Raw genomic sequence first — 25,176 nt, forward strand, 5'->3', positions numbered from 1 at the left:
AACTGTATAGTTATATAAAACTGAAACATTGAGGTTTATACTTTTTCTTTTCTTTTTTTTTTGCTGAATTTCAGTTTAGAAGGTCAAAAATGTTGCCATATTGCTTACAGCAATCAATTTAAGCAATACCAGATATTCCCAAAGGAGCAAAAGAGAATTAATCAGCATGTAAAAAACTCCTTACTCCTACCTTTGGCACAGCTTAGTCAGGCTAGTCCTAACCTACAGCTGTGTCCAGTGGGAGAAGATGTAAATGAAATTTCATTAAAAACAGCAGTTTTAAGGATAGCTACATAAATTACAGGAATATAAAGTGATTTCTTAAGCTATACTGAAAACAATCTCAGAGGGAATTGCATCTTCACTACCTCATGGTGTGAACAAAAGGACTTAAAACTACCATGAGGCGTCCAACACGATTAGAGAAATCTTTGCTGCATAAACTTGCAATCAGCTATAGGATTTTAACAAAATAAAACACTTCTGTTAAAGAAAGTGCCATCATGTATTTCTCTGTTTTTGAGAGGTGCCCAACTCTCTCCCATTTTTATAAATAAATAAAAATGACAGAGAAGGTGTCAGATCCACTGAACTGAATTAGGCATACTTAGAACAATTATTTCTCCCCAAGTAATTTTTATCTTGACACTATGATGGAAAATAGCACAAGCAGCTAACAAGGCACTTAAGCTATTAAGCCTCTGCAAGTTTTTAAATATCATCCCTTAGAGGAAGGAGGTAGCTACAAGCTCCATCTGAATACAGTCAATATTTCTGCAAATCAGGCTCTTAAATACACCCCATGTACTTATAAAAACAGTGTGACTTAGTCTTTCAGAGATTTTATGTCTACTACAAATACAAAGAAAAATAAAAACTAAACCAGAAACACCAAACACACCGCACCCTGGTGTATTTGAACAAGGATGGCCTTTTCTAGACAGCATCTGAACGTTGATTCAATTATTTTACCTTTTGCCTAAGAATCCTTAGGCATGACTCTTGTGCTTATCTGAACACATGCCCAATTTGAGTATCGCAAACCCAATTTTGTTCTTCAGTAAATCCCATCTAGAGACTGGCAGAGTGTCTGAGGAGACAAAGCAAAAAAACACAAACCAAAGCTCTTCCAGAACAAACTAAGACTGAAATCACAGTTTTTTAACTTGCATTCCTCAAGCGACCTAAACATAGGGGATGTTCAGAAAAGCATCATTAATTGATTAAAAATTACTTTAGGTCCCTTCCCTCATTCTGCCCCATTAAAAAAAGATTAGGTGAGTTATAAAGACTTGGGCAAGAATGATTTTTATGATACATTTATTTGCTTTATGATCATTAAGCGTGGAAAGTACCCAGCAGAGGTTGCTCATTAAAATCCCAAAGTTGGTGAGGCTGAGAGATGACCTGGTAGCCTGGGGGGTGGGAGCCCATGGGAAAGCAAGAGCAGGAGAGGGGAAAAGCAGGACACAGCCATGAAGAAAACAGAAAACGTCCACATTGAGGATGTTTTCATCCACCACTCCTTGAGTCCCTGGCTTGCTCTTCTAGGCTCCCATTACCACATCATTGTGTCATTCACAAAGTGAATCAAAACCTCAGGGAATATAAAGAAATGGAGAAAAAAAAGGCTAAAGGACATTAGGGGAGATTTATGCAAACAGCATCCTTTCTAAAATAGATATGAACCAACTTCAGAGGCAGTTTGAAGAGGGGGGAAAAAAAGCTCTCTTTGTAAAAACTAAGCTGTAAAACATGGATTTTAATAAATAAGCAATTTATGGAGAAGTTAAGAAATTAACACATTGTATTGTTATCCTTTAGCTTCTGGGTTTGAGTCCTAATTTTCAACATAAATGCACAGAGTTGTTTTCGGTCACTTACAATAAAAGCTCTACCAGTAATTGTGTGATCATGCTGTGCATCAGGAAATTTCTTAAGAGTGCCAAGAAAATAAAATCAATGTAGAATTTTAAACATGTTTATACAAACTGATAAATATTTCGTAGAAAGATGAATGAAAGCTAAGTTAAGCAAACATTTCAATGGAAAAAATAAGCAATATTAAAAAAGAGGGGGTGTCTTTATAGGGCTGGGCCTAATTTGGATTTTCCTTCTTCATTTTCTCACCAGCAAGTCTACAAAATCCTGGAGGAGCACAAGGAGACCATGTTAGTTCTAATAAAAAGTTTAATTTATCTTGAGGCATTTAATGGCCATCAATGGAAAAATTAGGAGCACTTCCCAGAAAGCAAGTCCTAATATTTGTTATCATGGCAACCTCCTGGTTATGCCTCCAAATTTAGTATTCCACAGATAAGTTTTACTGAGTCACTACCCCAAACTCAGCAATGAAAATCTCCTCCAGATAACAAGAGTGCTGCCTCACTTCAGAGGAATTTTGCAAAGTAACTTAATTGCATGCTGAGAATTTATTAAAGCAACTTCACCACTGAGTAGCGTAAGAGCAGAACAGCCACCGCAGCTCTGGTGAACTCAGCTGAGTAACAAAGGCGTAAGAAACTCTGCCAAGGATTTCTGTGCCTTGGACTAAGGTGTGTTGTCACTGTAAAGCAGAGTACAATCCACATTGCTGCCTTAACAGGGTCACAAGCTCAGTCAGACACACTATTACAACTCACTTATAATAGACAGTAAAAATGTTGAGTCTTAATATAGCCAAACAGCAAAATTCCTGCTGGGTTTCAGTGGTACAACAATTTAGCCCTGTGACATAGAAACATGTCTAAAATACAACTAAAACACACACATATAATCACAGCTATTTCTTAACCCAAAAGTTATCTACTATATTAAGCTCATAATACTTCTCTGTAACAGCTCCGAGCTCCAGACAGGTGCATTCCAGTCACATGAAGATCTGTTTCTTACACAAGGACAAATGAAATAAAGACCAGCCTGAAAGAAGACACAATAAAGACCCACCTACCTTGACACTGGTACCACAGATTAATTTCCTTGTTGCCAACAGCATCTTGCTACACTAAATTCACTTTTCATTTTAAAAACATTATAAAAAATGAACAGTATATCCCACACAGAAGTGGAAAGCAGACAGACACAGATGATGGGAGCTTGAATTAGTTTACAGTGTGTGGTGCCTCTTAATTTTGTTTTGGGAAGACATCGCAAAAATTCCAATCTTTTCTATTCAAACTGCTCCTACAAGCAGTGGAAAAACAAACATCATCCCCAGCCTGCCCTAAATTCACACCTGTTTCTGTGGGCATCAAATCTGGCACTTGCCTCACTGGATCTTCTGAGGTCAGGGACTGCTGCATCAGCCCCACCTTTCCTCCACACCTGGTTTTCCAAGCACAGCACACCGCACAACTGCTCCTCACCACACACATTCCTTCATCCACCTGAATCCTGAAAGCCCTATCCCATAACTGAGCACAATGCACTCTCTGTAGGTCCATTTTCCCACTCCCAGTAGGATGTCCCCAAAGAACAGAAGCAAAACAAACTCCAAAACACATCCCTTGCCTAACCGCATTACAGCTACCCATCAGGTGTAAAACTTGCAACAACAGCTTTCCAGGAAACACCAGAAAACCATAAATAAAGCTTAAATAAGGTTTTAAAATCATACGACAGCTTTTTGCTTTTTCTTGTTTATGTATATATTAAAAAAAAAAAAAACAAAACGGGAGAGAAGAAGCCCTACAGGTCACCTGGGGTAACATTCCTGAAGGCCATCTGGGGCTACGTTTGTGCCTCAGGGACTCTTAGCAAGGAAGGTACAGACACATGTACAGAAAAGCCTCCATGCAAGCACTGCTGCATGCTTAGCACACGCTCTGCTTTTTTTTTACAGCATTTCCTGCCACTGGTCCTTGAGCTGATGTTTCCAGCTTAGGTGACAGCTGCTGGGGGCTCCTCTGTTGCTCCAGGGGTCAAGCCAAGCAAGGCCACCCTGCAAACCTTGCTGCTGCCAGGAGAAGCAAAGACAGGGGGCATAGAGGCATCTTTGGGAGGCAAAAAAATGCTAGACATGAGTTAAGATGTGGCTACAATTCTGGCAGAAACAGCTGTGTTAGAGAGCAGTGTTGACAAAGGGACAAGCTGGGTGTGTGACAGGCAGAAGGGACCCTGCTGACTGGACTGAGAGCACAGGCAGAGCAGGGAAAGGCTGCAGCCTGACCCCCATCCCAGGCCATGCCACTTGTGCCTGTGGCCATCACCAGTCCTCTCCTGCTCCTGTCCCAGCACCAACACAGGCAGCTGGAAGCACAGGTTGTGCCCAGTCTGTGGGAAGAGTATGCTTCCCACTTAGTACCTTGTTCTTGACAGGCAGCCAAATCCAGCAAGTTGAAATATCAAAGCTATATACTTTAGATACACACAGACACATAGGTATGTCCTGCAGAGCTAACGTGGAGCCTGGCTGTGAGCACAGTATCACTGCACTGACCATGCTCCTTTCACAGGCACAGCCAACATTCACAGGAAAATCTTCCAGTGTCACACCCTCTGGTTCAATGTACCTCTGGACTGAGGAAGCTATAAGGTTTATATTATTCCCTTATTAATGCTTTTGCACATTTATTTCCCCATCCCCTGTGAGAAAACCTTTTTAACTTCAGGATTACAGCCTGAGTATCAAACTAAGAGACAAAAATGTTTCCAAAAAGCAGTCACTGAACACTTGCAATTTTCATTTATTCACCACACACTAACTAAACCTTGGTTGTGGGCAGACTTAGTGCAAATTATGGTTTTCTAAATGAAGACACATTTGGCTATAGAAATTGGCCAGTACAGGTAACACCCTCTTCTTTAAAAAAATGAAAAAAGAAAAAAAGAGAGAGAACAAAGGATCCAAACGAAAATGACTGTCCTAGTATTATATTTGGTGGTAAAATTGTAGCTCAACTACAAGATTAACTCAGCGCAAGTTCACTACCGTATCACTATCACTAGTTTGAGAGAATGTTTTTCTTTACGCTTTTCTTCCCCTCATAAGAGAATCCAAATTTCCTAACTTAATCATTTTCCCATTTCTAAAAAATAAAATCCTTTTTAAGCAATGAAGACATCTAGTTATTTAATCACAATACAGTACAAGATTAAAATGGTTTCAAAAAATTAATCCTTTATGATAAAGCTTCCCAACGAACTTTAAAGCAACAGGTTCCAAATTTCAGGTATAAAATCTGACAAACTGCTGCTCTGCAAAACCACCACATGCTCTTGCCTGTCCCTACTGCAAATGCAGTCTAAATTTCTACTTCCATAAAGAAATATATCCAATATTAACATGAGTTCTACGAAAAATTCTTCATGGCCTGCAAAGATTGTTGTACTTAACCCAAAGGTAAAATTTACAGTAATTTATCATACAGAAATCAACTGCTCTGCAAATATGCATACAAGCAGGTTCTCATTTCATGCTGCAGTTGGAATTTCTACCAAATTTTGGGTGGTAGCAATTGAACAGCTTTGTTTGCAGTTTTCTATTCTTTGCACCTAATTCATAACAGCATGCAGGATGGAGAGAACGGGGGTTGTGGCATTTCATGCTTCCACATCTTAATGTTCAAAAAGGAAACTGTAAACAGCAAGATAGAAAAAGGATGATGATAAAGCAAAAAAGACAGGAGTGAGGGAAATAAAAGGAATTTCTTTTTAATGGAATTTAGGATTATAAACATCAATGCCTTTTAGAAAGAGGTCCATCCATATTCCCCCCTTCTTTGTACTGAGTTTCATAACATTTTCTCCAAGTTACCAATTTTGAGAAAATCACTGGATAAACACTTGTGTTAACCCAGCTACATGGCTCAGTGCCAAATGTAATGCCAAACTTCCCAGTTGCAAAACGAGCTGTTTTTACACACCAAAGTAACCACGCAGCAGGCCTGCCGAGCCTGAAGACAGCTGACAGAGATGACTGTTGCTGTCCCCCCATTGCACCGACATCCATCCAAATACCAACATCTGCTGTGCTACAATTTACTTTTTACACAACATTTAGCAAAACAGTGCCTCTGACTGCAACATCATTAAGGAAGTAACAACAAATAAATCGCAAAGTCCCATCAGACAATTGTAAAATTAAAGTATAGTTTGCCTTGCATACACTGAGCTTTAGTTCAGACATGTTGGACTTCAGAAATAATAAGCATTAGAAAGTGTTTTCTTTTATTAAACACACAGCACAGATTTCTGTAAACCATGACAAGTGTAATCCATCATTACAGTGTAAATTACAGTTTTGAGGATATTGACTTGACTCAATTGGCAGAGAAGCAGATGCCTGCGAGGCAGCACGGCCTGCCCAGGACCATCACAGCAACCCAGACTCCTAACAGGATTACACCGTGCCTGGGAGTGTAAGCTCTAAATTCGGGGCCCACTCCTTTCCAAACACCCAGAGTGCATATTTGTGCTTGCAAAGTAAGGAATTAACATTCCTAGAAACTCAAGTGCCCTTTGCCTTAAAAGCAGGACTGAGCACGGGGGCCAAGGCAATCAGACACCACTGCACAGAGGGGAGGCTCTGGGAGTGAGCCCTGTTACAAATGCACAGCGTGGAGGTTCAAACCAGGATTTTGGCTCCTGAGTGCAAGCCAGGTCTGGTGAGTGGTTCCACTGTACTGCCCAACACAGTTCACACCACAGAAAACTCTACATGATCAGTGTCCTCCAATCAGCAGTCCAGGGTGCAAGTCAAAATGGGGCTGCACTGCCACACAGCTCAGGCTTTTATTGGCACACAGGCAAAAGAGGAGGAAGAACAAAGAATTTTAATCTTTAGAATTGTGACTGATTTTCAAAACCGACTCTTTTTTCCTTCTGTCCTGCAACAATTCTATGAATGCAAAAATAAGAAAAAAAAAAAGTCTCACTTTCTTTTGAAAAGCAGAAACTGAAATTAAAAATTCAATGAAAAAACAACTTGAATTAGGCATCAATTAAATGGTTTTGCCTCAATCTTTCTGCTCCACATCACCCTCTTTAACTAATCTTTAATAAAAAAATGCTTGAGTTACCAAAAGTAACTTTTTTTTTTTGTTGGAACAATCAGTCCCGCTACATCTCCAGACAACATGTCTGTCAGGAACAACAACATCCCCAACACTCAGCTCAAGATACAAGAACTTGGCAGGCTGTATTTCAAAGCAGTTTCACCAAAACAATACCGTTTCCCTTAAATCCCTATCAGCTTAATAGTGGAAGACAATAATATTTAAGATAACATAGACAGCAAGCCTTTTGGTAAATTCAGTGGACATTCTTTATCCAGTCCAAAACTAGCCAATGTCCACAGCCAGATTAAGAGAAATGCTGCTTCACCTTAATTCATGCTAAAGGCAAGGGGTTTAGGCTTAAATACTTCTGGGGGTTTTAGCCAGTCTTGATCTGTGTTAAGACTCTACACACACACACAAATATATATATACACACACATATATATATATATATATATATGCCTACTGTGGGACATAGGAGAAGCCATGCAAAGCACAGCCAGTGTCCAGATTCTCTCCCAGGCAGGGTTTTAGATGGCAGACTCCTCTGTGCTAGCTGCTACGTGTTTGCACAACACAAGTCAAGGTCCAATTGGAAACTTATCTAAAGAATTGCTCCTGCGCAAGCTTTAAGTTCTGAACCTCTGAGTTCAGAACAGAAACACTATTTGTTTGTCCATTTATCCCTTGGCACGGTTGGCTTTTTGTCAGACAGATGTATGCCACATGCAAGTCATTTCCCAACCTCTCTGCTCCACCTCCCTCCACATATTCAGCACACACTCTGACCCCTCAGCAAATGTTGTAAGGAGGAGGAAGTGTTTCTGACAGTTTGCATACTCTTCACAACAATTTTATGCCGGAGTATAAATGTTTTCTCCTGCCCTCCAACCCTGCTTGTAAGGAAACAAGGCAAAACAAACACCACTTCCCAAACAACTGAATGCCCTAAACCCAGCAGCAGGAAAGGAAAGGGGAGGGGAAGGGGTGGAGAGGAAAGGACAGAGAGGATGGATTACATTGAAGTTATTTTTGGCCTGTTCAAGTGGATGGGCCGAGACAACTAAATATAGAATTTATCAAGGCAGGTGAACAAGAAAGATGACATGAGCCCCATGTTCCAAGGAATAAGCAATAAATGAAGTATACTTCTACCTTCTAGCCTAAAAAGCTACCAAAACCAAACTCATTTGCATGAACAAGATTCAATTGAACAAATACTCAACTCACTGCCTCCTTCCCTTCAGAGATGTCACAATGTACATATTAAGCAGATAGGTTTTCTGTCTCTTACCTGTGTGTACTATTTATAAACAAGACTATAAAGTTAAAACATTAAAACGGAAAGAGCTTCACTGTAGTGACTCTGGTCAGAAATTCTTTAGAAGAAAGTATGCTTGCATGTACAGCTGGGTAATAAAGCTTTGCTTGAAATTAAACATTAAGGAATGTTATGTTGTCAGTGGCAACACAAAGGATGTGGTTTCTATGAAATTTAACCAGTTATGTCAGGGACAATTGCTTTCTTCTGGTCACGCTGCAGTCCAGGGCTTGCTCAGAGTAATTGCTACAGTAGTCTGGATTTCAAAAGTGAAAATCCATTCATATGTATTTTTAACTCCTTCCAGGGTGTGAGTTAATCTGTGAAATGCCCTGGGTGGCTGGTGCCAGAAGCCCACACTTCATTCAGTAACTGTGAGCAGGCCAGGTTGGAAAACAGACAGGAGGACTCACTCAGGCTCTTGGGCTCACAGAACCTGCAGCCAAGGACCCAAACAATCACATTCAGAAGGACATCAGGACATTAAGGGCTTTTCCTGCCGGCACACAGAAGTGAGCAAGGAAGCCTTTGGGGGGAAGACATGGCACCAGTCAAGCCATGACTTCAGTGGAAGCCACACTCACAACAGTGCCATAATCTACCACTGGGCTCAAAGAACAAAAAGTTTTAATGTGGAACATCTCCCTTCTTCCATCTGTGCTCCCAGTTACCACAGTATCCAAGCACCCCACAGCTTGAGCTGCATTTGTCCTCACAACATCCCCACGAGGTAAGGAAGTGCTTTTATCACCACTTTACAGACAGGGAACTGGGGCACACAGAGAGAAAAATAACCCTGTCAGAGGTGATTGTATAAGGAGGAAGTTTGTGGCAGAGCAGGGGAAGACTGGCTTTGATTCTCAGTTTCAGGACGGTACCTTCATGCATCAGACACCTCTTCAGCTTCTAAATGCTCTGCCTCCAATTTGACCGACCTACCAAGCTCCCCATGGCTACAAGGAATGGGTAATGGATATGCCTTTTAGCAACAGCATTTCCAGTCCAAAAAAAAAATGGAAGAGGGTATCAGACATTAGGGCTGTTTGCATGCAAAAGTCCAAACCTGAACAAGGAAAACAATTTCCAAAATAACCACCACTATCCTGGTATTGTGGGAAAAGGAAGGAAGACGTATCAAGTTTTCAAAGCAGAAAATTAAAAACATCCATGGCAGATTCTAAGTATAATTTTAAAATAATTAGTGAAAGTTTAACAGGAAGCTGGTATTAGACATACAACCTTCAAGAATCTCCCTGTTCTAGAGAGTTTAGGTTAAATAACAGTAAGAAATAAAAGAAGTCCCTTTGGTACTACAACTATCTCATTTCATACACAGATCCAAACACAGGTCTAATGTAGTTTCATATGGAGACCTTGGCTCCAGACTTCACACAACAATATTGTCTCAGATAAAACAAATTCCAGAGGCTGTGCACTGCTCAAGGTTTCCCATTCCTGGTATGTTTTCTAATTCTGAATTATCTACATGCACTATTAGTGTTAGGAATTCTCTTATAGCATTCTGAGTGGCCCCACTCAGAATAGAACAAATGCAATTTTATCAAACTGCAATTTTCAAATAAAATTTGAGGAATAAAATCTCAAGCTTGCTTGGCCATATGCCCTCATTTTTATCTCCTTACCTCCAATAACTGGTCTGAGCATTTTATGGGTCAACAGAAAGATGAGTATCAATACATTCTGTGTGTTCTGAGCATAAAAAAGGAGAAATGAATCCACTGTTCCTCCATGGTTTATTGTACCACATGAATGATGAGAGAAAAAGCACAGGATTGTACATGGTCACAAAGGTATGCATGGCCCCTGAAGCATGAACATATATCTACAACCACACATCCTGTTGTGTGTCATTCCATTTCTAAAATAATGCCTGAAAAGAGGAAAGTCTCCAGAAACATGAGGTTTTGCCATAAGCACACCCACTCTATTCACAGGAATAAACAAACCTCTCCAAGAAACCAATAAGAGCTGCTGTGAAGTAGCCCATTCCTTGTAGCCTAGAGCTGCTCCCGAGAAGAAAGCCTTCCTCTGGCCATAGGAAAGATTTCTTAAAATGTGAAGAGAACTTCATATATATTCATTTTTTTGCATAATCCTACCAGTAACATGTCAGAGGATTAGTAAAAAACAAACCCAAACCCCAACCCTTAAAAGGGCATAAAACTTACTAGAGTTTTAAAACTCACTATCTGAATTTTTTCCCTTATTTTAGATGCAGCTTTTCTTTAACATAATGATTTGTATTACTGCAGTACACAGCAACTTCAGATACACATCTGGATCTGAGCCACCTGCTGTACACATGGAACAATGAGACAGTCCCTGTTCTGCAGAGTTCACTGTCACAGGACAGGGACAATGGAAAGCCAGACACAGACACACACAAAAAGGGGGACGGATACTGGGCATTGCTGGGAGCAGCAGTCTCAGTACACACACATTACAAGTTCATTGGTGCCTTTTATAAGCAAAACAAGGAGCCAGAGCTTTTGAAGAGGATAATAAAGCAGCACTGCAGCTGTTTACAGGGACCATTTCCCAAGTGTGAAAGGGTAGCACAAGAGAAAGCATGTAAGTGCCTGCTTGCCTCTACGCTGTAGTCACAGTATAGACACATGCTATGCTAACGGCAGGCAGAAGTTAACATCTTAATAGCAAATTAGAGATGGTAAAAATAGGTATGAAAAGCAAAAGCAGCTGGTTTTGTAGCTCAGTGCAACAGAGGAACTAGTGGCAGGCACAAAGCAGCAGCCTAAAGAACGAGCTCTGCCCTGTTCAGAGCCGCACTCTGAATGGGCCACGGTTACACGCCAAGCATACAAAGATGCAAGATGATGCAAACCTTAGCAAAGTAGATTAACCCCCTCCATGTTTTACTTTTGTTTTCCATTTCCAAGAATAAAAGTATAGTCCAACAACGACAAGAACTTTGAAAAAATCAACTTCGAAGATTAAAAAAGTCTCTGCAGCTGATCTGCTTAGAGCTGCTGTAGAGCTGAGACGAGTCACTATTTTTCAGAAAGAAATCTGGCCACCTGCTGCTCTGAGCAGAGAAGGCAAGATACATGTAAAATCATGCTTTCTCTGAAATTACAACTGATATTACCCAGGAAACACACACTAGACTGGGAAAAATATGCATTAATTCCAAATGGTGCAGAGTGCTGAACTGAATGGGACATGGTTGGCTAACAGTCTTTGTTCTGTTCTCATAGGTTTGCTCATCTCAAAATCATTTTATATTATTCCCAGTGAACAATTTTCTACATACATTTTAGACCTGTGGCTTCCATTCAAGTCAGAGGGTAGATATTGGTAAGACTAGGGCATCACAAAACCTCAGGCATTAACAAAAAGAAAGTTACAGGAGTTATTACGGAAGGATGAAACACCTACAGAACAAAAAGTTCCTACTGCAGCAAGAACAGCACATTCTAACCCAATAAAAGCAATCACCAAGTCTAGTCACAGAGCACACTAGAAATCAGATCAGTCTATGCCAATTACAAGGTGTAAGTTTAAGCAACTGCTCCTAATGCAGCTGAGCCACCATGGCTGAAGAGAAGATACTGCTCCATTGCATCTGTCTTTAACAGGGCTGTCCCACTGTGCTCAAAATGTGAGGTCACATTTGGCTGCCACATCTTTGCAACCCCACTGCATAAAGGGTGAGAATTAACCCAGCTTGTAAAAGCAACAGTCTGGAGGAAAAAATCCCCATTTTACCTGAACATGCTGCATCTGTAAAGAGTTGACAGGGAACACACAGAACCCTTTAAAAATACACAGCATCGTTTATTACACTGGGACAGTACTTTGTGTTGCACAATCCAAGCTTTTGTTTCAAGCAAGAAAATGTTTTCTAAATATTTTGTCACCATGACAGTCTAGCCTTGGACTCTAAATTCTGCCCTTGGTTACTCCAGAAAACCCCTGTTAAGTCAACTGTGTTGCACAGCTCGTCACTGCATCCCAGGCTGCTGGGAAAACTCACCTGGCAGTGCAGCCACCAGCGTCCTCTTGGGCCTGTGTGCCCTGCACAGCTCCTTCAGCCTGAGCTATTGCCTGCCACAAACTAAGATCTGTATAAACTTGCAAACAACATCATATGTAAGAGGAAGAGAGGTTTGCAACTATGAAGCACCAAACACCTTCCCAACACGTTCAGCTTTAACCAAGACAAAAATTACTGCTAAGATGGCAGAATGAAAAATTTTAAACACAGAGGCATAGAAAAACATCCCAACTGCGAGGGCCCTGTTCAAAATAAAACCTTGTCTTTCAGGGCCATTAATTTGGAAACTAAATCTGAGCAGATACAGCCCAAGTCCACAGCACAGCCCCAAGAAGAGCAGTGGAGCATTTCCGTATGACTCAGGAAGCTCAACAAACACTTCTGCAGAACAAGATCAACAGGGTGTTTATATACAGCAGCAGTGTCATGTGAACAGGAGGTTTAGTTTGTGAAATGAATGTTTGCATTGTCATTAAAAAAACCCCAACAACAAACCCCCCCCTGCCACCCCCCCCCCCAAAAAAAAGCAAAAAAACAACCAAAACCAAAAAACACCCTCTATTCCACATTTACAAGCTTCCAACATAAAAACATAGCAGGGGAAGGAAGTAGCTCAGCAGCCAAAATTTACGAATTCTTACCATAACTTTGGCACAGTGAACTCCTCTAGTGTCACAAAGGCCTATTCTTTAGGGGGCTTGGTTGCCTTTTTTTTTCAGAAGGACTAATCCACATGTGAAGGCTATTAAAGAACACGGAAAATGCCAAAAGAAGCATAAACACACACATTTCATGTGTGTCTGTTTTGCAAGTTGTGTCTGTTTTTCCTTACACAGATACCTAAGAACAGCCTGGAGGCAGGTAGTCCTGCTTTCTCACTTTTTTTGATGAAGCTCGGTAAGCTTTTTCTTTTCCCAAAATGACAATGCTCCTTGATTTTAATTCATTCAAATCAGTGAGAGATTCACCCTCTTGAGCTGCACTCAAGCAGTCAGGCTTCAGGAATTTAACAAAGAATGAAGATTTTAATACAGAGGGGTTTTGCTTGTTAGTTTGACTAGAAAAGAAATTCTTCACAGTAACCTTCTAATTGTTTGAGAGGCACCTTACTAGAACCTCAAAGAAAATGCTTAATACTCTAAGTTACACTCGACATTTCTGCACAGCAGAACAAATTCAAGCTCTGAAAGTCAGCATTTTTTTTCCTCTTCTTATCTGAAACTACATAAAAGCCCTAACATAGATTTGAAGGAAATATAACACAAAATTCTGCCTGATCTAAGTGCATAGAGCTAAATTTATCCTTCAGTTTCCAAAACACCACTTGGAGATTGGGCATTTAGAGTTCTATTCACTGGCTAGAAAAAAGCCAAATGGTACATTTTAAAAAAGTGACTTTGAAATATTGTTATGAGAACAGGGACAAGCTATGTAAACCCTAAAATTCTGTGGGTCTTTGTACTCACAATTATTGTCACAAACTAAAAGGCTCATATTCCCTACTAAGCAAACATTTACAATTAAATCCATTCTGCACAAAGCATTTGCATTTTGAGATGGAACAGTCAGTTGTTCAGCTGCTGTGATTTAGATGGATTGGTTCATTATTGCTGCAGTTCGTTTGCAGCTACACTGTATAACAAAGGGGTGCCAATGTAGTCGTGAATGGCTTTAAAGCTAAGTATGCTGCTATTCTTCCATGATGATGCAATTTAACCATCTTCCCATCTCTCAGATCAAGATATCTTGACTTTACAGGCTAAACTTCAGCAGAAACAACAGAAACAAGCTGTCACAAAAGCGTTCAGTAGGCATTATAGCGATACTGCAAGTCAGCTGGAGATTGTTGCCAGCAAGTTTGCAGTGGTTTTCCACAAATGAAAATGCAATTTCCCCCTAATTCTTATTTAGAATAAATGCTTTTCTTACTATGCAAGTGATAAGGCAACTTTGACTTCTACATCAAGAGATAACTAAGTTATATACCTTTCAAATGTTCCTGCTATAGTAAAAATATACCTGCTCAGAAAAGAAGACCAGATTCACAACTATCCCTGATGCAAAGAAAATTTCAAATTGAAAAAGTCAAATATTATCTTACTCTTTCACTGTCTGAAAAATAACACCAAAGACAGTATTAAAGTCACCAATTTCATTCCTTAAGAGGGAGTAAAGAGAGTGTGACTTCTTACACAGACAGACAGTAATAGGACAACAGAAGAATGGTTTTAAACTAAGAGAAAAGATTTAGATTAGGTTAGAAATTCTTTAGGCTTAGGGTGATAAGGCACTAGAACAAGCTACCCAGAGAAACCATGAATATTCCATCCCAAAAGTGTTCAAGACCAGTTTGGATGTGGCTTCGAGCCACTTGATCTAGTAGAAGGTGTCCATCCCTGTCCATGGCAGGGGGTTGAACTAGATGATCTCTAAGGTTGATCCCAACCCAATCCAGTCTACGATTAAAGCAGATAATTTTCATTTTTTTTTTGTAACAACCATGTAAAAAGGTAGTATTTATTTTCTAAAAATATCATGGAAAAAACACCATGATGATCTAAAGAGTGGTCTTCCCAATACGTTGCCCCAGCAGCACGAAGAGCACTTCCAACAGAATGACTTGATGAGTGAATTTATACTGGCATAGGACTCATATCCTCTGCCCAGAAATCAAAGTCCACCTAGAAAACTACTTCCAAATCCTACAACCAGCACTGTCACCACAGATATTCACAACTGGATTCCAGACTGCTCCATGCATAAGCTTCCAGTAGAACAATAAACATTTAATATAGCTAAATCTATGCATTTACACATTTGAATCTTGAATTATTCCTTGGTGTTCCCAAGTTTTCATTCTACATAATAAGCATAGGAAGGCAAGGAGACTACATGATCAAAAGTTAAAAATTAAACAAAACAAGACAAAGAAAAAAATCTACATTACAAAGAAAACACTTTCAGTTAGTTAAATGATTAGTACTTATAGATGGTTTATTGACCACAGACAGGTGCAAGGAAACGTATGATGTGTAAACAGCAGTCCAGACAATCCATGCCTGGAAGCCCCTGAAAAGCAACCAGCAAATAAAAGGCTGTATTCCCATTCTGCAGAGGCCTGGCAATGGATTTTGAGCTGCGTAACAGGTTGTTCAAGGGTGTAACTATTTACTAATACTCCAACTGAGAAGCAGAAAGCCAAAAATATACATAATTGTGTGTAGCCTTGTAATTCTGGGCATAAACCCTACTTAGTGCAAATATTTTCCACACCAGTTTAACCTACAACATTCCGCACAAAGCAGCAATATGTTATCATTTGTAATATGGAACATACAAAGGCTTGTATGGGAAGACATGGCAAAAAAATTAACTAAGTCTTTTTTCTCTTAAATCTTAAGATTTATTTTAAGGGAGTGTGATAAATAAAAAAAAATAGTTCAAATACAGTTTCATTTCTATGTTTCTGTTAACAATTAGATTTGTCAAGCATCTTGCAGATAATCAGAAATTTATTTTTTAATATTGCCTGCTTTCTGAAGTGCCATTAGGACATGTTCTGTGATCCCCAGACTCTCTGACACAACTGCAGAAATAGCAGGGTACTAATACTGCTAAGGCTAGGAAGCCAGAAAAACAAAAACACACACTACAAATTATTTTAAATCCTCTATTTTTTGAGCTTTTTTTCTGACAAGTAATTAAACAGCTCTTTCTGTTCTGCTTAGTCTAAACCATGAAGCAGGCACTCAGGTTATCTTTTCTAATTTTTCTCAACATCATGACAATTAGCAAGCTTCTCTGCTTCAGGAAGAAAAACAGTCAAAACTTTCAAATTCTTGTGACTTCTACAGATGGGAACTGATTTATAAAGCCAACACAAACATAAGGGCACTTAAAATTTGAGCATTAGTAGCAATTGCTTTAGTAGCCTGACCTCCATCACCACCTGAAGTCCACTTCAAGGCACACCAGTATCTCCATCAGCAAATAATGCTTGTCATGAAGACCTCTCCCATGGAGACAGGCTGAGAGAGTTTGGGGTTGTTCAGCCTGAAAAGAGCTGGGACTCTGGAGAGACCTTATTGCTCACTTTTTATACATAATGAGGGCTTTTAAGAAAGCCTGAGAGGGGCTTTTTATCAGGGCCTATTGTGACAGGTCATGGTTTTCAAATATAGGAGAGTAGATTTAGACTACAGAATATTTAAGGAAGAAGTTCTTCACTCTGAAGGTGGTGAGGCACAGGCAGCCCAGTGAGTTGTGGATGTCCCATCCCTAGAACTGGTCCAAGGCTAGGTTGGATGGGGCTTTGAGCAACATGGTTTAGTTAGTGCAAGGTGTGCCTGCCAATGACACAGGGCTTGGACTAGGTCGCTTCCAACCCCGACCATTCTAAGGCTGGAGCTCGCCCCCATAACAGCTATCTCCTGTGAAGGCCATGGTTCACCACCAACACAAAGCCCACTTCTCTGGCATGCTCACCCTGTGGCTCTCATTAGGAGTCCATTAGTAAAGCACAGACAGAGGAGACTGATTTGACAGCCCCATAAATGACTCAGATGCTGCTCTCAGTCTCAATATGAGCATGAAATACCATTGCAGCTATGCAGGGAACCACTGACTCCAGAGTGTATTTCTACATGCAGTTCACCAAAGGCCTAGGTTTTGGACAGCACTTCAAAACATGCTCTCCCAACTCACCCAAGAGACTGGGGGAAACAGTAACAGACTTGCCCACAGTCTGTGATGATTGTTTACCTCGGCTGTCTGCAAATATGACCGTGCACTTTTGAATAAACTGACAAATTTCACAATGTTGTTTGACCAGCTATCTTTTTCACATTTTTGGCTCAACTTGAAGAGGTGGGAGAATAATCCCAGAGGTCTGTAGCATGCTTACCAACTGCATTCAAAGTCAGTCTTCATTATTTCCCCCTTTCAGTTGCAGTAAATATTTCTCACAAAAACACACTACTTCACACCTAATATGGTGTTTTTCTTTCTCCATTCTTTTTCTTCCTCTTTCCTCACATAGTTTCCTGGTTTTTGTTCCCCCTTTAAGAAGCACATTGTACCTACAACATAATGCATCTGAAAATAATAATCCCTCCTATGTCTTCCCCCATGAGAGATGACTTTTAAATAAGACTTAACTAATTTTTTTCTTAGTAAATCAGCTACTCTTATATGTAAAAGGGGGAAAAACCCACACAGCTGACAGGTATTTGGGTTTTACAATGCTCTCTTTTTTAAAATAATTAAAATTATATGTTGAGATATTAAGCAAATCCATTTTTTTCCCCAACAGATATCAAGGTCTGTTTCCCAAATGAATCTGACACAAACCACTACCCCAATTTTTAAGAGAATTATTAGTAACATAGAAAGTGTATGAAAGGAGAGACACCACATGTCACCATGTACTGCCCTAAGAGCACTGAAGTCCTCACCAGCTGTTTCAGACACCAAAGTCTCAGGCTACGAGGGATAACCGGGAGCAAGTTTGGGCAGGGGAAGCCACAGGCACGGACAAGGAGTGCAACTGATGGTGCTTACACAGAGGCAGCAGCACCAGCTGGAAGGGAAGGAACCTTCTGGCAGCCACACAGGGGCTGCACGGGAAGACATTTCCAAGGGAGGACAAGGCACCAAATTCTAAATGCATGGCACAGCACCTTGCCTAAAACCACCCCTGCAGGAACAAGAAGCAAGCTTTATTCTCTTGCTCTCTTTACCTCAAAACAGCATACTCACTCAGTACTTCTTTCTTCCTACAACCAAACCTGATGACTTCTCAATATGCCTACTGAGAGAAAAAAAAAACAACAGAAAACATGGACAGCTTTTTTTTTTTTTTTTCAGAGGCCTACCTTTCCCTTTTTGAAAAGGAAAGAGCCATCAAGGAAAATCAAAGCCAGTACAGGCACTTTCTGCATGATCCACTGAATCAAGCTTTCCCAGGCTCGCTTTTACAGGGCTTGCAACGTCCTAGATCCCTCATTCTCAAATCCCTTTTAGTAACAAGTAACATTAATTTATGACGCTACCCCACTTTTAGAGATAAAATTGAGACCTAGTTTGTTTCACTTCTGATGTGCAATAAAACAGAATAGGAAAGTAAATTTCCAGGACTGACATAAATAACGTGGGCATCAACATCCCAGTTCTTCCTCTTAGCCATTCAAAGCGAAAGTGTTCCGTGTCACTTGCATTTAAATTCCAGTCAGTTTACAATCAATGAGAAACATCTAACCCAGCATCACTTCTCAAAAGAGCTGAAAGTATTTTGTGAAAATGTTGGAATAAAGACTATTTGGAAGTCATTTTTACTGAAGAAACATTCGGATGTCACCCGTCAAAAATGTGAAGCCGTAGATTAAAGAATGGATTTCATGCAGAAGTGTTCTGGAAAAAAGTTTTCTGAAAGGATGCTGGAAAGTAACAAACACTCAAAGACAAGTAGTCTGCTCTGTAAAAGGAAGATGAGCCATTGCTAGGCTACACCAGCTCTTTCAAAGATGAAGTACAGTAGAGTTACACTGCACCAGCTGATTCTCAGTTTCTGACTTCCCCTGTTATCCAGAGCAAACTTTACAGTACACTGGATCCAGCCTGTTTCCTATGACCGCTCCACAAATAATTCCATCAGATGAGATTACCCTCCAAAAGTCTAGCTGACTAGCCATTATCAGCTCGTATTTCTCCAGATGTTTTGTGATCTCATCCTTTCTTAATGCTTCTAGCATCTTGCCTACCACCAAGGTCAGATTTATTGGTTGACAATTTCCTGGTTCCTCCCCAGTCCCGTTTTCCCAGAACAGGACAAGCAAAATGAAAGCAACCAAAGCTAGAATTGCAAAACTATTGCCCCTTGTGTTGAAAAAGAGACACACAAGGAAAACCACAAACTGACACAGCTTATCTTTTGTTTCCAACAAGAAGAGCAACAGATTTCCCTATAAACCCAACCCTTCAGATCTAGAAACAGCATCAGCTTCTTTCCCTCTGTCACAACTTCCCCAACTCTGTTCTTCGTTCAGCCCCACTCAATTTTTTGTTCAGTCCCAAACTTGTTTCTTACCTTTCCATTCCCCCCAGCTTTTCCTCTGAAGCAGCTGTACCCTCTATAGCTGGCATCTTCAGAGTTCAGATGGCTCCTAGGATCCTTTGCATCAAGTGCCACAGCCATTCTTTGACAAACCATGAAAGCCAGACAATCCTTGAACTAATCTGAACCTCAAAGGTTCTGACTACACAGGTCACCGAGACAGTGCATCACTACATCCCAGGGACAGACAGAAGCCAAGGTAAGAACAAAAAACCACCCCAAAATAAAATACACGCACACACACATACATAAAAAGAGGTAGGGAACATGGTGAGAACATAAAAGAGAGAAGAAAGAAGAGGTGAAGAAAAACAGCAACACCAGAGACTCCCTGGCTTAAAAATGGATCTGGTCATACCTTCTAAAATCCTCTTTTGATTCACACTATCAGAATACTGAAAGTATGAACCTCTGCTCAAAATAACAAAGCTAAAGTTCACCATCTGTGCTATTCCGCTAGAGAAAGTTAAAAGAGCAACAATCAGCATTTTACTCCTGGTTTGTATTTTACACGTGGATCTTGCATCCATTTTATGCAATGAAGCTATAGCAAGATGAACCACAACGGGCCACTTGTTATTTATCAGGTCATCTCTATTGCTCCATTCATTACAGAAATAATTCTTTAACCAAAATAATAAAAAAAATATTATATACAGAAGTGGAGTAGGTATCTTATGTACTATTTCTCATTTAAAGGCCTCTGTTAGTTTTGATCAGCTTGTAAACCAGAGACTCCATCAGACAAATAGTTTTACCTGCCTGAAGTCCATAAAAATTGGCATTTGGAGGACATGTTAAGGTTTTCATGGTTAAAATTACTATGTGATGTTAGTATACTAATTTAAAAAAAATAGCTCTGCATTTCCTGCCAAATATTAATGGATGAATACACAGGTCTCTCCAGCTCATTACAATTGCTTCAGATTTCTCAGACTGAGAAGTGGAGATTTTTCTACTTCCTTTTTCAAATGTCAGTGAATATTTTTCCCTCCCCCTCTTTCTCTGCCTCCAAAAGACTCCTCTTTTTCATACAAGTTTATGCCCTAATAAGAAAACCGGACATACTAGGGAGGACAGAGATGACAGAGTATCAAAATGCACAATCCCCTCTTTGTTAGCCATGCAGAAAGACTTAAAAAAAAAAAGAAAAAACAGGATGAAGACTGGAAACAATAGAAGGACCTTTATAAACAGGGACCAGAGCAGAAAGATGCAAGAAATCCAATGAGATCTTTAAAATGTATCAGTAAAGCAAGTAAAATACACTTGAGCACACCTCTGTTCTCCAAAAAGTTCCCCACACACAACCAAAATTAAGGATCCTCATGACATACATTCAGAAAACCTATAATCTTGGAGCCCAACAAGCAGCAATTTGGGCAGATAATTTTCTCCTTCTCCCCTCATATTCAATCACAATTATAGCACCTCTGCGTCGAACCATTTCCCCCATCCTTTCCCACTAAACAGAACCTTCAGTGTTATCCAAGCAGGGCCTGCACACCCTGGATGCACACACACAGTGCACCAAGCCTGAGCTCCTTCACACCTCCTATTCCACCTGTGTTGGAATAGTCCAGCCATGCAGTCACACAAAGAGCAGTCACATAAATCTATCTTTGCTGGGATTTGAGTAAGAGCACTGAGGACTGCCAATGGGGAAAGGGATGGGGAGGGGAAAGTTCATTCATGAATTCTTCTAGTTCTGCCTGGTTGAGGTTAGACATGTCATGGACATGACTGGCCCCTGCACAAACAAACATCTGCACTACTGGAAGTAGAGTTTCCTTTAGTGACTGACTTAGAGAACTGCCAAGAGCTCTCGGTCAGGCAGCAATGTTTAATTTCATTTCTCCATTTGTATTTTTAATCTTGGAAACAAAAACATAAACGTAAAGCATGCTGACAGAAGAAAACAACTCCACAGTTCTAGAAAGCCCTGCTACATCCCTGCCAGGCTGAAACACCTGCTCCTGCTAATGATGGCTTTATGCTTACTTACACCTGCCATCCAGAAGGGCTCCAGAGCACTTTGCAGCCTGATTTATACATACACAAATCATTAAAACCACCAAAATTAAGCCACTGCTGGGGTGAGATGCAGCAACTGTTTAACTGCATGCAGCCATGCTGTTCAACTGCTCAGGACAGGAACTAATAGACACACCAAATCCAACCAAAGCTATGGGGAACATTAGGCTGAGAGAGCATTACTGCCCAATCTGGATTTTGGCCAGTCACTACCTAAAGTATTTGCATGAAGAAAGCCTTAGGAACTTTAAAGAATAGATGCAGTGCACCCTTTGGTTTTCTAAGTGATCTAAAGGACAAACTATGTACGTTTCTTATATCTGAAATCCCCCTTTTAGCAGTCCCTCCCTGCACTAATTATTGTTTATGCCTTGACTTCAGAAGCTCACCGTATCAGACATCAGTTTTGGAAACATCCTGTGGTTGAAGCACTTGATCTAGCAGAGCTAGCAAACTGATAGTGTCTGGCAATAAATGTAGATTATTAAAAAATAAAAAAAAAAAAATCTTAACAAAACACACACGCACGGAGTGGATAAGCTACTCCCCAACAAAGACAGAGCCAAATGAACTGAATTTGTCAACTTATCCCTGAACAGCAACAAAAACCAAGATTTTCCCAGGGCTAACACCAGCAGGCTGAAGAGAAGATAGAGTATTGCTTTCTAAAAATCTCCTCACAAGGACAACACCGAATTAACAGTTGCAAAGTCAATGGAGTGGAACAAAAAAGGTGTCACTGCACATACCAAGAGGGCAAAAAGGCATTGGGGAACAGGTTAAAAAGATTAGGAAACCCAGCATTCAAGAAATGCCAAGTTATGTTTAACAGTTTAGGAGTTTGGGCACAAATTTGCAGCACCAAATATGCGGAACATGCAGAGTAACATTTTGAAAATGGGAATGTGTTCAGCATATAATCTCATCATAATATTATCAGCAAACCATCAGAGATATTAATCTGTTTCTCTAAGGCAACTTTAAAACAGCAAAAAAAAAAATCAGATCAGGAGATCTGGGCATCTTTTACTAAGACCTCCTCCAGAGGTCTCCTTACTTGAAAGTAGCTTTTTTGTAATCCTAGAAACAAAAATTCAGATCCCAAAAGTAAATACACACAAACCTGAAATAAAACATGATTGTTTAGAAGGTTCAGACATGTGCCTCTGAATCATCCTGACAATGTCTTTTCGATACTGTTTGAAATAAATGTTTTTCCCTCAGATTTTTGTGCAGTGCTCCTCAAAATAACAGATTTTTTTTGTAAAATTACAAGTAAGTGCAGGAAGAATTGCAACAACAGATGATTAAAAACCTTCAATCTGAGAACACTGTTTAAAACTAAAAAAAAAATCTCTGATTTGAAGAGTTTCTAGATTCATAAATGGGAATGGGAAGTATAATTCCATGTTTCTTTCTTCTATTTAATCCAAACACAGAGTAGTTCTCAAATACTTTGTCAGAACAAAGCAGCCTGGGTACACCAGAATTACTGAATGAGCTATTTAAGATAATGAGTGCAAAGGTATTTCCAACTGAAACAAACCAGAACAAAATAAAAAAAAAAACACACATCCCCCTAAAAAACTTGAACAAAACATTAGTACAGCAAGCATCAATCTGCTAAACTACATTGCATATCCAATTGTTAGAAATACACGCTTTCACCCTTTTAAAATACACATTATCAACATGTTTTCTAAATTCCTAGAAATTTCTTATTGTTGCAAAAGAACCACCAGCCTTTACCAAGGTTATGATAACACATTTCAAATTTCTTCCATAAATAATTATGCTACACCTTTGCACCTTCAGGCAAGTTGCTGCAAACCCTTTAGAAAAATCCTGAGTCTGCAGAACCATGTAAGCTTCCCTGCTGCTGGAACACAGATTCTGTTTCTGGTCCAAAAAAATGACAATTATCATGGAAAGTACCTAACACTGTTCGCTCCTTTCCAAGAAACAACAGTAGAACACAAAGAAACAGGTAAGTCAAATACCTTATAGGATCAATGCTGTGGTACTTGAAAATGAACACCTCCCCAGAAAAGAACAACCCACTGTTTTGGGAAGAAAACATGTAAGGAGGCAAAAGCCTAATGATACATATGACTGTCTTTTCAGTTTTGCCACTCTGTCAAGAATAAAGACTTTTCATAAAAATCAAATGTCATTGGTGGTACAACCAAAATGCACAGAGAGCACAGACTCAAGGCTATTCGTCCTGTCCAGGACACTGTACCCAGAGCAGTTCAGACACAAAAGAATAGCACATTTTCTAGCACGTCTCTGCAAGAGCATAGCATTGCTCAAAAATACAGGCATATTTTTCACTGTTCAAAAATATTCATCTTAATTCTCCCTTCTAGCACAGAAAGGAAGGCTACAGACCTACATACAAACCAAAATTATTTACTACAGTTTAACCTCTAGCAGTCTAAGTAGCATTTCTTCACTTGCTACCTTTATCATCATTCTCAAAACAGCTGAAACCAATTTTTGGTGAACACATGTACACACACACAAGAAAATCTTATCTTATACATGCATTTTCTAAAGCCTGAAAAAAAGTCAGGCACACTCCCTATGTGCTGTTTCCCACTAGGATGAACAGGAAAATAATGGATTATTTGAGGACATGCTGCTAAAGACCAGATTAGAGAGAGATGGAGTCAATTTACCATCCAGAAGGGAAGAGTCACTTACCTCGTTTGTGAAGCCAGCCTTCCTTCACTATCGCTACTTCATTCATAATGGCAGGAATGTCTCTTGAAAAACCAGTTTATGGCAGAAGATGACTCTGCTGAAATTCTTGAACTCCAGCAGAAGGCTCCACAAAAGGGACAAGGGATTTTCCTCCGTTTTCCTCCTTCCCAGCTATTTCTAAAAGGATCAAAAGAAGAGTACACCATCAGCTCAAAGCACGTCGCAGATGTACAGCAAGGGATACAATACGGAGCAGTTTTCATTGCTGCATTATTGGTTTGGGATTTTTCTGTTCTATTATTATTATTTATCTTAAAAAAGGGTTTAGCTCTCCACAAGAATTTATCTTGGCAGGTGGAGGTGCCAAAATATAGGCTTGCTAAAGTCATGCTTCTTCACTGAGTAGGCTGGTGGTCATGGGCAGACTCACAACTCTACCAGGTGCTATCTGAATTACAAGTGGATTCAAGACCTTACCTAGCAGACTGCCATCTCTGCAACACCACCTCACACTTTGCAACAATAAAAAAATTCTGAAATATCACAAAGATCAGTTTCAATGTCTCCTTGTATAGAAGAACTCTAGAACATCTCCTGGAAGGTTTCTTTACAGCCTGATAATAGTCTGTTAACCAGCAAAGAGCATATCTTAGAGATAAACCTCTGACAGTAAATATTCGTATCCCGCTTCAGATTTTCCAACCTTCAGCATCATCCCCTTAATTCCAGTCAGATCTCCTTGACTTCCCAAAAAGCATCTTCCTACCTTTGGTATTTCTAGCTTTCACTTTTCCTAGAGGTATACAAACAACCATAGATAAGCTAATGTACCACACTTTTATCCCAAATCAGCCCTTATAGCACCATGATCAATTTTATTGCTCTTCCTTAAACGCACTGCAGTTTGCTGCTGTCATTCTCACAATGAAATATACTCAAGAACAACTTGGGATTTGTACCCCTCTGCTTT

The 25,176-nt window shown here is 39.9% G+C and overlaps 1 protein-coding gene across 2 annotated transcripts in view; it reads right to left on the reverse strand.

The window, feature by feature from the left end:
* The window catches only part of AKT1 (AKT serine/threonine kinase 1), a 76,781-nt gene that overhangs the window by 45,822 nt on the left and 5,783 nt on the right, over positions 1-25,176 (reverse strand). For both annotated transcript variants that reach the window (XM_058849166.1, XM_058849174.1), the window contains exon 2: positions 24,207-24,383. In XM_058849166.1, coding sequence (XP_058705149.1) covers positions 24,207-24,252 — 46 coding nt within the window. In that variant the 5' untranslated portion in view covers positions 24,253-24,383. The remainder of the gene's footprint in view (positions 1-24,206; positions 24,384-25,176) is intronic.

Source organism: Poecile atricapillus, chromosome 1 (genome assembly GCF_030490865.1).
Source record: "Poecile atricapillus isolate bPoeAtr1 chromosome 1, bPoeAtr1.hap1, whole genome shotgun sequence".
Taxonomy (NCBI): Eukaryota; Metazoa; Chordata; class Aves; order Passeriformes; family Paridae; genus Poecile; species Poecile atricapillus.